Raw genomic sequence first — 13149 nt, forward strand, 5'->3', positions numbered from 1 at the left:
TATCCAGGAATTATAAAATACTAACATTAACTAAATACATTTAAAATGCCACATTTCAAATGCTGCAGTTAAAATGAATACATTTAAAATACTGGAACAAAAAGAGTGAGTCCATAATTTATCTAAGTCTTGAGGAAGTTAAAAATCTAAATATTAAAGAAGTTAAAAAAATAAACCAACTGTTTCCTTAGCACAAAAGCATATACCAGATTTTTTTTTTCCTGAAAGCAGACCACTAAAAACATTTTTTAAAGTCCCCATCTACAATAACTGCTTTAAAACAAAGCTAAATTAATTCACTTTCGGTTAAACTACCTCTGGTAGAATTTATGGCATAGTAGTTACAATGTGCCATTGTTTATAGAATAAGAATGAGAAGATAAAAGGACAGGAGGCAATAAGGGAGTGCTAGGGCTCAAAATGAAGTTCATGAAGTGACTTAACCCTGCTTTTTCATATGCAACATTTATGTAGAAACAAACTGAGGGTTCTAGAGGGGAGGGGGTGGGGGGATGGATTAGCCTGGTGATGGGTATTCAAGAGGGCACGTACGGAATGGAGCACTGGGTGTTATACGCAAACAATGAATCATGGAACACTACATCAAAAGCTAATGATGTAACGTATGGTGATTAACATAACATAATAAAAAAAAAGTTAACTCAAACAGTCAGATGTTTTAAGCTGAAGGGAAGGAGGTGATGAGGCAGGGCTTTCACTAGATGCCTCTGAATAAAGCTCAGTGCCTATACTTTTTCCAATCTTTCTTTAGGCAAAAAAATTGATACTCATCTAAGTCAACTTGTCAAAACTGCTTCTATGAAGAAATTATGGCCTAAAAGACTTCCTGAAAGACAGTGTCAACAGAGAGAGCTAAGGATGTGCTGTGGAGGGTTCAGAGCTGTCAGATGACTACAGAATAAAACTACAGCAACTTCTAAAACAACCCTGAGGAGACGCCAAAATGAATTTGGAAGTGCACTAAAGAACTGGCAGAAAACAAAGGAGGCCAAATCAGAGTCTATCATCTTGTTGACGTCTGAAATACTGCTACAACATGGGACAGGACATTTTCGATGAAGGGATCAAGGGCCAACATGGCTAGGATAGCTCAAGGGCCCCAGGGCTCTGGAAAGAATTCCTCAATTGAGTGGTATACTGAAGTAGAAACTGGAGGTACAGACTTCACCTACTTATCAGGTTTGTCTCTGCTGAGATCACCGAGCAAAGTGAAAGTGTGTCTCCTTGACTCTGGGACAACACACTTCAGCTGCATCAGAATTAGGTGGGTAGTGGCAGAGAAGAGAAAGGGGTAGGAAGGGGAGGTGATAAATCAAGAGTTAATTCCTAGTAATATACCCAAATTTAAATGAAATTAACTCATTTTGACCACTGCATTGTTCATTCACTTTTTCCTTTTACAACAAATTCTTACCATTGAACATTACCAGTTATTTCTAGATAGTGAGGTAGGATTTCTATTATCAAATCCTATCAAGGTTTACTCTTCACATTTTTTTCTCAATCCTAAACCATTCCTGTCAAAGATTCTTAGGTGTAAAGATGTTACTTAAAGCTTGAGACTGTCAACGGTGTTTGGAGAGTGTGTGTAAACAGGTGAGTTAATACAACATAATAGTTTCCATCTCGGGCGCCTGGGTGGCTCAGTTGGTTAAGCATCTGCCTTCGGCTCAGGTCATGATCCTGGAGTCCTGGGATCGAGTCCCGCATCAGGCCCCCTGCTCAGCGGGGAGCCTGCTTCTCCCTCTCCCTCTGCGGCTCTCCCTGCTTGTGCTCTCTATCAAATGAATAAAATCTTTAAAAAAAAAAAATAGTTTCCATCTCAGGGGCATGTGAAGAGCCCAGGGCTGGCACTGCAACCAAGTCTGGGGGGGAGGGGTGTCCTCCGGGGGGAAAGTTGAGCTGAGGATCGGGCTACATGCCTAAGTAGGAGGTAGCTCTTCTAAGGAAAGAGGAAGAGTGTTCCAGGCCAGGAGAACAGCACAAGGCATTAAATAGCATGCCAAGTAAAAACAATTGCAAACAGATGAAGTTCCAGATAGCTAGAGACGAGGTTGGCAAGGCAGAGACCACTTCATCAAAGACTTTATATATTTTGCTAAGAGTCTGATTTTATTCTATCAAATGTCATTCCTGAAGGGCTTATGCAGAGGAGGGATAAAGAGTGGGCTTTATATTTTTCTCTAGATGGCACTGGCTGCTATGAGGATAATGTGTTGGATAGGGACAGAGAAGAGTGGAGAAGATTCTAGAAACAGGAAGGACTAAAAGATTAAATGGAAGCTAGTGGTGGTGGCTTTTGAGGTTAAGGTCTGAGCTTCATCTTTTCCCTTATACTCTCTTAAATTTCTTATTGTATTAAATGTGCATTCCTTTCAAATTAGTGAATCATCCCAGGTTTGCTGGTTCTCTACTTGATTCTATTAATTTTGTTCTAATAATTGGTTCTATTATTGGTTCTATAATTCTGAATACATCTAATCTCTAAGGAGATCAGTTTAGTTTCTGTAAAATGATGAATTGAATGAGATGATCATTTTCTAGCTTTAATAATTGTCTATTAAATTTTCTGATGCATTACGACTTTATGTTACTTCCCCAAAGAACACACAGGAGATTAATAAAATTACTGAAATATTTGCAATGGCATGAGTGCCAGTGAAATTCATTTATACTCTTGTCACCACAAAGGACAAGTCAGTTCTTTTAAAATGACCCATTTGTGAAAGAAATTACTATGTATACTACTCATTGAGCTACTTATGATAAAAACTTCCTTTAGAGTGGATTAATTCAAAAGGCAGATCCATTTACACTGTTGTGAGGTGGTTCCCCCACCTTTGGATGAATCCATTACTTAAAGAATAAATTTAGACATTAATTTCCTTGAAGGTAAGTCCTTTAAGACTTGAATTTTATAGTGATTTCATAAAGCAGAGCATTGCATTTTCTATGGCTTTATTGGTATTTTTATTTTTTTATACCATTATTGTTCATTGTACTTACAGATCCCTTTGGCCCAGGTAATCCTATCTCTCCCTAAATCAATAAAACAAAATTATGTTAGAACCATGCATTCACATTTGATAGTTTACTAAAAACATTTAATAGGTTATTGTGTTGCTGAAATCTATAGAAAACCATGAAGAGATGAACTCTGGCACTACAGAAAAACATGAGATTCAAAATTTGGATTCTAGTCCCAGTTCTGCTACTTTCTGAGCTTTGTAACCTCCTAGCTTTTGACTAACTTATCTGTTAAATAACAGGGTAGAATCGGAGCTCTACTAGGCTCCAACCAGATCTAAAATGCTAGGTGTTGAGAATTAAAATGTGTAAGTCAAAAGACATTAAACTAGCATGCTGTTTTAAAATATAGTGGACATTTAAACCTGATGACTTCATTTTTGAAACTCTAACAGTATTCTAAAACTCATCTGGAAAAGTCTATCAAACCAAATATGCCTGATTTTATGCATAAATCTCTCACCCCTAATTCTAGATATGAATTCAGCTCAAGTTCAAGCACATCAGTTCATCTCCACCACAAAACAATGATTTAAAACATCCTCTTAGCCCATAAAATGAAAAATTTTAACAGAAAATAAAATTAAAATAATTCTTTTCAAATTTACTTAATAGAGAGCTTTGCCTAATTCAGATGTTACATTAATATTAGCTCTAAATCCTGAAAATCTGGATAAAACAACATTACAAGAATTTTTTTTTCTGCACTAAGTGCTCTCTGGAACTATTTTATGAGAAATCTATCACCATCCAAAGGACCAAATGTAAGTTTCCACATTAGGTCATGTTAGATTGTGTCAAAACCACAAAGATGAGCCCGCAGATGTAGCAGTTCTGGCAGTAAGAAAATTTTTTCTCATTCTTGCTGCCTTCCTGGAGATTTAGCAGCAGCATCCTCTGGAGATGGAGGTCACTTCTTTGGAAGGTTTTAGACTACGGAAAGTACCCACCGTCAAACTTGTGAGCCACAGCTTTCTGGCTATAATAAAATTCATTTTGTTTCCATGATAGGCACTATTCATAGACTTTCTATAGTCATCTAAGAATCACTTTGAATGTCTAGGTGTAAAGCCACAAGAAAGTCACCACCTATAAGAGAACACTTTGTTCTTCAAAGGCTTAAGGCCTGGTCTATCAATTTTGGGATGTTTACCCTCTGCTTTACTTGAACTTGGCTGCAGTCTTGGGGAGTCATTCATTAGTATATATAAAAACACCGCAGCCGCTGAAGAAGTCAGCAAGGATAACAGTATCAGAGAAAAAGAAAAATTATGTTTCTAGTACAGTTAAAAATCAGTAAGGCTCATCATTAACCAAAACAAAATGTCTTACAAGTTCACCCCTTTCTCCTGCTTCACCTTCTTCACCAGACGAACCCTAAAAATTAAAATTAAAAGTCACATTTTTGAATTCTTAGTCCCTTGTCTCAGTTTTAACCTGTCAACATTGATAAGCATTCCTAAGTGCCCACGGTGCCCACCAGATCATGCAGAAATACAAAATGCCCTCAATGGCTTTTCAGTCTAGCTGTCAGTGGCTAGTCAAAAATATAACAGAGCCTAGAGAAAAGATAGCAGGTGAGGTTGAGTTTCTTCTAAAGTTAAGGATTAATGATTGTATCCAGCAATTTTATAATTAGGTAATCCTTGAAAAAAGGCTTTCACTGTAGAAAAAGGAACCCAGAAAAAGGACTAACTCTAATTCACATTCACATTTTATTTGTTAAGGTCTTGATAAGTAAACCAATCTGGTGAATGAGAGCAAGGGACACTCTTTTCAATGTGTCATCTTGGAGGCAGAGCAATCATCAGCTCCAGCCTATTAAAGCAGTAGATAAGGTTACAGACCAAACTAAACTCTCTAGCTTTCACACACTATGAAGCACAGTTGAGAAACACTGCTAGCCTCCGTCCTTTTATTCACCCATAAACCAGCCAGTGCCCCCTGCTGGTGAGGCACCTCCATGCACATCACGGACTGCATTTCATACTCTCCTGATAGGACCTACCTGTCCACCCTTTGGACCTGGCTCACCGACTACTCCCTGTAACGAATAAAACATAATACCTTTTCAGTATTTTGAGATGTTCAATTCTATAATTTCAAATGAACCAACTTCCCGCCTCAGGCTGGTAGATAAGGGCAAGTATGAATAATGTGACAGATGAGGACTTGCTCCTCTCCCCACAACCTAACAACAGGGCTCCAGGCTGGGCGTGGAGCTTACTTAAAAAAAAAAAAAAAAATCAGGATGACAACCTAACAACAGCCAGGTAAGGCCTGAAGAAACTGACAGTTGTCCAAAAGCTGGCAACTCGGGGTGCTCTCTGATCACATCCACATAAAATTGGACTGGTAGGAATGTAAATTTAAAACTAAACAGGAACTATGATTACAACTGGCATTTTTACTTTTCTCAACTTTTGTATTTTCCTTCTGGTAAATTATTATATATATTTTTTTAATTTTTTTTAGCTCCTTAATCTCAACTCTCACTAATTCAGGATACCTTTCTTGATAGCTGTCCATGATAATTGCTATAAAAATCTCCACTGTGCCAAAAGCAAGCTCGGTTTCTCAATATAGTAAAACTCATCCTTCCAATTAAGGAACTTTCGGGGGGGGGGGGGCTAGATATCTTACCCTGTCACCTTTCATTCCAGGAAGGCCAGGGGGGCCAGGCAAGCCAGGAAGGCCAGGACTGCCAGGAGAACCCTGAAAAACAAACACAGGGTCTCCAGAATCGCTGTTAGCACGACACTGCAATCACACGAGGCAGACACAACCTTGGGTGTGTGGACTCTCGTCTAAAATAAATGCGCTGTCGTTGGTTTAACTCTGCTCCTCAAATCTGCCTCTCTCCCAGGCTCTCCAGGGAAAAAAATAGGCCAGTCCCTCCACCCGCTTGGTTCCACCTCGGAGGTCCTCAGTTCCTGGGTTTGCACCCTTGCCAACAGTGGGCTCTTTCAGTGGAGTCCCTGCAATAGTGCTGCTTCTCTGGCTGTGTAAACAAGCAGGGCTCAAGAAGTAAAAGGCAGCACTCACGCCCACTTCTCTTCAATTCCAAGAACCACCAGAGGCCAAGTGCAGCACTTCACGTTTCTCCCGGTTTCAAAATGTATGCTGCAAACCACACTGATTAAAATACCCTCGGAGGGTATCCTAGGTATAACTTGAAATTTCCCATTTACATTTTCACGCGTTCACATAACAATAGAAATCAAGTACAGATGATTAAGTCACCCTTTGTACATTGTTTTTCTCTCCTTGCTTATTTTTTAAAATGTATTGTGTTTTGTATAAAGCAAATAAACTTCTGGAGGCTGGAAATATTACTTACCAGTTTACCTGGTAGTCCTGGGGGTCCCACTGGTCCTATTTCTCCTCTACTGCCCTGGAAAAACACAAACATGACCGTCAACTGGCTAGTTTGCCAAAACTCAAATGCTTAATTACTATGTCAGTAAAACAACACTCTACTTAGGTTTTTGTTTAAATATAAAAGTCATCAAAGTATTCTCCCCATCTTCGACTGAAGGCAGAGACCTTTCTGTAAAATGCCCCCAGCCTCCCCAGTGTTTATCCTTCGGTGAATGTGGTCATGTTGTTCCTTGTGACTATGGCCCATTAGATAAAAACGATGTCTGCTACATCTATGTGAAATGACAGTAATTTCCAGCATCTGAATCACAATGTAACTTATATTATGGTTATCTGTGTACGTGTTTTATCCTCTCATTAGAGTGTGTGCTCTTGAGGTATTAGGTACATCACTTGTGAATTCCACCTAATGCCTAAAACACGGTAAATTTCTGGTCCACAGTACATATTAAAGCAGCATCTAGCAAACGATCTTGAACTGCACAAGAGTGGGGAAAAAAAAAGAGAAACAGGACGGGGATGTTTGCCTTTAAATTACTAATGTGACTTCAAAAAGACAGAGAGAATAGAAATTTACAAAGTTTCTAACATACAAAACTCTTTGTTCTACTCATTCTTGTTCTAAACATGTCTTAAAAGATTAAATAAACTTTGGAAAGTATAATTTATAATGAAAATACACCGAAAGCAACATTTCATTTTGTGAGCCAATTTCAATTCTTTATTTGAAACTCTAAGCCCTTTGAGAAAAGGAGACATATGAATTCTTCAATTTCTTTCCCCAAGAACCTCATACAGTCTTATGCAGTCTGATAAAAGCTTGTTTTATTTCTAACTCATATTCAACTAAACTGAACACAAGATTATTGGATAAATAATCACATCTCCTGGATAGTGTATATAAAAATGAAAGTAGTCTTTTGAGTTCATTTTACTTTAAAATGACATGACAACTTCATATTAATTCTTGATATTTATAAATGCTCCTGCTAAGATTATCCTGATCTGGCCCATATGCTATTCATTTATCTCTAAGTTGAACCAAGTGTCAAGGTCCATAATCCTTCTGAATTTTCAGTTTCTTTAAAGGATTAAGTAATATTTGCCAAATTACAAGTCTCTAGTTTGAGCTACACTTAAGTGGCAGTTGTCTCAAATGACTTATAGGTGATTTAAATGAAATGCTCTTAAATAGTTTTCAAAAAATTTTATATAAGCAACCTGTCTAATATGTAAGTTTGGATGATACATTGGCCCTTAACCCTTGTGAGCAGCTTAGAAGCCTGAGGCAGGCCTATGAGGATGGGCACTGGAAAGATACAAGACTAGATGAAAACCAGCCACGTGATAGATTCTTCTATCCATCTATTAATATAAAGATTGGGTTCTACCCCATTAATTTAGCCCAGCACTTGAAAGTTCAAGACAGATTTTCTTCAGTATATCTGCTCTGTTGGCATTTTCAAATAATTTCTGAACTGCATCATGATGAAGATCCGAAATGTCATTGGGCTAACATGACTTTAATTCACAATATAATTAACAGTCATTGGTGGGAAAACTAATTAATGATATCAGAAGGGGAAAGCAGTTCTTGGCACAACCTCAAGTATTCACTTCTTTTATATATATGTGTGTATATATATGTACATATATATATTATATATATACAAAACCGTATATATATGTACATATATATACATATATATATTATATATATATATACAAAACCGTTCTTCAGTCAAGGGTATACGAGTAGTTGCACTCCCGTTAGAACCTCCAAACAAACTCTCAAGTATTCACTTCTAAATACATGCATCATTATGCCAAAAGAAAGATGATTGATGTACTTTTTTTCTCTTTCACAAACCAAAGGGCTAAGTTAAAATAAAGGGCTGTGTGACTTTTCATTTCTCTTTTGTTGGGATTATTTTGCCAAAGGCAAAGATTTTCTCTGCTGGTACTTATTTTCTCTTTCATGAGCTATTAGTCAATTTGTAAGTGTTTTCCAACCACTGGCAGGCCCTTGGTAACACATATGAATGGCTCAGAACCCCAGTGGAGACTATTCTGCTGACCTTCTGTTCCCAAGAGAGCCCAGCATGCACAGGTCAGTAAAATTACAAGCATTTACTCCTCTGTTAGTACACAAACAGACAGAATGTGTTCCTCATTTTTTTTTTCTCTTTCATCCTTTAAATCCTTGGCCATTTTAAACGTAGGTATTTCTATAGAAATCACCTCAAGGTTGAAAAAGGTAATGTTGATTTTCACAACAATGACCACGCAGTTATGAATAAAGTGTTAGGACAAGATTTTCTGATGGCCATTCCTATGATTTCTATGTATTCTAAAAACATGTAAGTAAGATGAACGTGAAGTGTTCATGAAGTGTGAACATGAACCGAGATATAAATAGTCATATCTAAAAACATAGGTTAAACTGAACACATGTTGTAGGGAGCAATTAACCATGACCTTGTAACCCCAGGTGTGCTAAACTTATAAATGGTAAATCTCCTATGTTTCAACAGCTGTGGTTTAACCATATTCTCAGATGTGGGCAAGGGAAACTGGTAGGGATATGGCTTTTCTGCCCAGTAGCTAAGATTTACGAGCCCCGTGACAACAAGAGTTATGATCTGTAACAAAAGGATTGTAAGGAACCAGGAAAAAAGGCAAAATCCTACCATTAAAAATATGAGGACCAAATTAAAGGCTTTTTTTCCCTCTTGGACGCTCTGTGCCACCATATATATCTCCAGCATGTTCAGACACATCTGCCAACCACTCCCTACTTAAGAAGCCAATCGAGGCCTTAAAAAAGTTGCAGACCCTCTACCAGTGATTCCCAACTCTGGCTGTGCATCAGAATCCCCCAAAGAGTGTTTTAGAAATATATTTCACTAGATGTCTTCCACCACTCCATCTCCTTGTTCTTCCTCCTATCTTCCCCCCTCTCCCCTAGATTCTTATTCTGTGATTTTGAGGTCAGACCCAGGAATCTGTTTGGGTTTATGTTGTGTTTGTTTGTCTTCACCAGCTTTACTTTAGACTCTTGTTAAATGCTCACTACGAAAATTCCATGAACACCAAAATTTAAAGTTTGCTAAATATGCCTTGTACCTTTAGAATTGGGCAAGCTAACTTCAAATAAAAACCATCCTGCAGAGCCTTGACTTGAGCCGTCGAGGCACTGGAGGGTGGAGATGAAGCTGCGGGCACTGAGCCCCACTGCCAGGTCTGAAACCAGGCTCCACCATGTTGGCCCCAGCCAACTCCAGCCCCACAACTTCTCCTCTCTGTGCCTCAGTTTCCTCACCTGTAGAGTGGGGATAAAAACAATACCAATCTCATAGGGTTTTTGAAAGGACTGAATAGATACGTAAAGCACTTAGAACAGTACGTGGCTAGAGTAAGCACTATGAGAGCATTAGTTATTTTTATCCAAGGTTTTACCCAAGAACTATAGAAATCAGTCAAAATTAAGTATTTTAATCTGTTTAATTAAATGTTCTTTGCCTTTCAAATCTCCCAAGTTTCTTTAAAAGTACAAGTTGCTCTTGGGGAAAAAAAAAAAAAGTCCCTAGTCCTCATTTCTCCAGTTTCTGTCAAGACCATTGATCACCGGGTGCCTGGGTGGCTCAGTTGGTTAAGCGACTGCCTTCGGCTCAGGTCATGATCCTGGAGTCCCGGGATCGAGTCCCGCATCGGGCTCCCTGCTCGGCAGGGAGCCTGCTTCTGCCTCTGACCTTCCCCCCTCTCATGTGCTCTCTCTCTCTCATTCTCTCTGTCTCAAATAAATAAATAAAATCTTTAAAAAAAAAAAAAAAAGACCATTGATCACCAAGAAGAATCGTCTTCTTTTTTTTTTAGAGAGCGGGAGGGGGGCAGGGCAGGGAGAGAGGGAGACAGAATCCCAAGCAGGCTCCACACCCAGTGTGGAGCCTGATGTGGGGCTCAATCTCACAACCCTGAGATCATGACTTGAGCCAAAATCAAGAGTCAGACACTTAACCGACTGAGCCACCCCAAGAAGGCACCTTCTTTATAAACAAGTACTGAGAGCTATTTTGCAAAACTCATTTCAAGAAATACAGACAAATAATTCCATCTGGAAGTCTTCCTTTTCAAATGGAAATACTAGACTTCTAAAATATCACAGAAAAAATCTACTTCATTATACTTGTGTTGTCATAAGTATTTTGCAAAAAAAAGAAATTTAGATTTTATTGCATTGTGCTGTAGATTGTGAAGGTGGTTGTATTTGCCTGATTACCCAAAATGCTAACTAGTTGAAGAATGAACATTATTCTTAGTGCCATGCTAATTTTAGAAGTGAGAAATTACAAATCATTATACTTAGTCTGAATCATATACGTAAGTGCCTCTCTCTGGGAAAAAGGATGCTGATTAACCCAGAAGATCAATTATGATTTCTACAGATTGTTGCTTTTACAAACCCATCTTCATATTAACATTGGAAGATCAAATTAGTCCTACCACAATGATAATTTTTAGGTTTGTCATAAAGATATTTTAAAAATCTATTCAATTTTACAGCATTGTATAGTTTATATTTTTCTCTGGTGTAGGTTTAAATATTCCCCCACACACAGAGGCAGATCAAAATCTATAACCATCACAGCTGCTTCACAGATTATTGACAGGGATAATTTTCCATGGCCTGGGCGGCACAGGAATGCAGTTTCGATCATTCCACAACACACCATATGCGGACCTCTGTGCTCAGAGCTGTTGGTGATAGGGTGGGGGTGGGACCTCAAGAGAAAATGGGGGAGGCTCTGTACTCCAGGAGTGTATAATTTTCAGAAAACTGGAAGTAGATCAGCATGGCACTCATCCCAGTCAGAAACATGAGAGCAGAGCAAACACAACTTACTCAGCAAAAGCCCTGGCAAGTTCTGGGAAGCCTGAAAGAGGGAAATGGACCAGGAGCCACGGCGTCCAAGGCCGCCGCCATTCTCCTGCTGTAAACCAGGAGTCACCCAGATCCAGGTATAACCAGTAGTGTGAGCAAGAAAGCCAGAAGCACCATCCAACTGGTAAAGATACGTGCTCATATGTAATTGCTGGAGGTGACCAAAAAAACTCCAATGTGTGTTGCTGTGACACAGGGCTAAAGCTCTTAGAACAATGGTTTGAAAGGGAAATACCACTTAATTTCAAAGACGTGCTCCAATTAGCCCTGGTCCACTAGTAGAACACATTAGAAAGAGGTTTTCATTCCTTCTACTCAGCTTTTCAACTTGACATTCGCAGGAAAAACTGATAAAACTTGTGAGGAATCATTGAAAATGTGTGAAGTTATCTATGAAACTAAACGTAATGATGTAAGATGAAAGAACAAATGTATCTTTCTGTCAGTAGATTTGGTGTTAAAACTCTGCTCCAGAACTTCAATACTTATAACCTCTCATGACACTTTTCTGTAAAATTTATAGTAGGTGAGAAGTCAATTATTACCAACATAAGCAGCACAGTGAGATTTATTATACCTCCAATTCAATTCGTTTTTAGAAATATTGATTGAGCACCACCTTGCGACAGGCCCTGAGGGAAGAGATGTAGAGAATGCAAAGGTGGATCAGAGATGTCCCTGCTTCCCTGCAGTTCCCACAGCATGGGGCGAAAGGGGCCCTGGGTTACAGGGTTCAGAATAAGGAGAGAACACTTCTACCTGGGGGATAGGGCATAATCAGAGATGGTTTCACTGTCGAATTAACATTTCAGTTACATCTAAGAAAGGACATGGGCTGTTGAGTCAGAGAAATGGGGAAGAAAGCCATCTAAGGGCAGAGTGTAACAAAAGAAAACAGGTGGGCTGAGAAGTGCAGAGATTATTTGGAAATGAGCATGGAATCCAGCTTGACTTGAATCCAGGCTCTGAGCAAGGCAAAAGTGAGATGTAAAACCAGGGGATAAACAGACAGTTTAAGATTTGGTACGTCCTTTTCTTGCCAGTGGAAATCCACTGAAGATCTTTAAATAAAGAAGTGATGATGGAAGCTGTACTTGGAACAGACCAATATGGCAGTGTGTGCAGACTGGGATCGCAGCCACTCCCCAGGCCTTTGGCATTGTGTCTGACACTCTTATTTGTCACCATGACTGGGGGAACCCTACTGGACTTCTAGGGTGAAATCCTGGGAAGCTGAAGAACTATCCCAGCCAACATACCAGGAGTACTTTGTTGGGGAACACTGGTAGGGGAAGGAAAGAAGCTGGAAAGGCAAATCAGGAGACATCTGTTAATCCAAGCATCAGCTAATGAGCTGAGCCAGGATGGTGAAGGTGGGCTTAGAAAAGAAGAGTCAAATACAAGAGATCTTAAAAAGGAGGAGGTAGAAGGCCCCTGGGTGGGTGGCTCAGTCAGTTGGGTGTCTGTTTTTGGCTCGAGTCACGATCCTGGAGTCCCAGAATTGAGTCCCAAGTCAGGCTCCCTGCTTAGTGGGGAGTCTGCTTCTCCCTCTGCCCTTCACCCTGCTTGCGCTCACTTTCTCTCTCTCAAATAAATAAATAAAATCTTTAAAAAAAGAAGGCGGTAGAATCAACAGGTCCCATTGGAGATAGGAAACGTGATGGAAGAAGAACACCAAGGCTTTGAGCCACAGTGATCAGAGCAAAGAGAATCTGGACATTTACAGAAACTCAAAAATCAAAACCTGAATCAGGCTCAAATCTTGCATAGGCATAACA

At 39.2% G+C, this 13149-nt stretch overlaps 1 protein-coding gene across 1 annotated transcript in view; it reads right to left on the minus strand.

The window, feature by feature from the left end:
* The window catches only part of COL9A1 (collagen type IX alpha 1 chain), an 87040-nt gene that overhangs the window by 18739 nt on the left and 55152 nt on the right, over positions 1–13149 (minus strand). The window contains exons 29-33 of the mRNA XM_034990906.1: positions 6389–6442; positions 5692–5763; positions 5057–5092; positions 4381–4425; positions 3028–3060 (exon numbers count right to left, since the gene is read on the minus strand). Of these exons, the coding sequence (XP_034846797.1) occupies positions 3028–3060; positions 4381–4425; positions 5057–5092; positions 5692–5763; positions 6389–6442 (240 nt within the window). The remainder of the gene's footprint in view (positions 1–3027; positions 3061–4380; positions 4426–5056; positions 5093–5691; positions 5764–6388; positions 6443–13149) is intronic.

Source organism: Mirounga leonina, unplaced genomic scaffold (genome assembly GCF_011800145.1).
Source record: "Mirounga leonina isolate KUSES-001 unplaced genomic scaffold, KU_Mleo_1.0 Mir_53, whole genome shotgun sequence".
NCBI classification, from domain to species: domain Eukaryota; kingdom Metazoa; phylum Chordata; class Mammalia; order Carnivora; family Phocidae; genus Mirounga; species Mirounga leonina.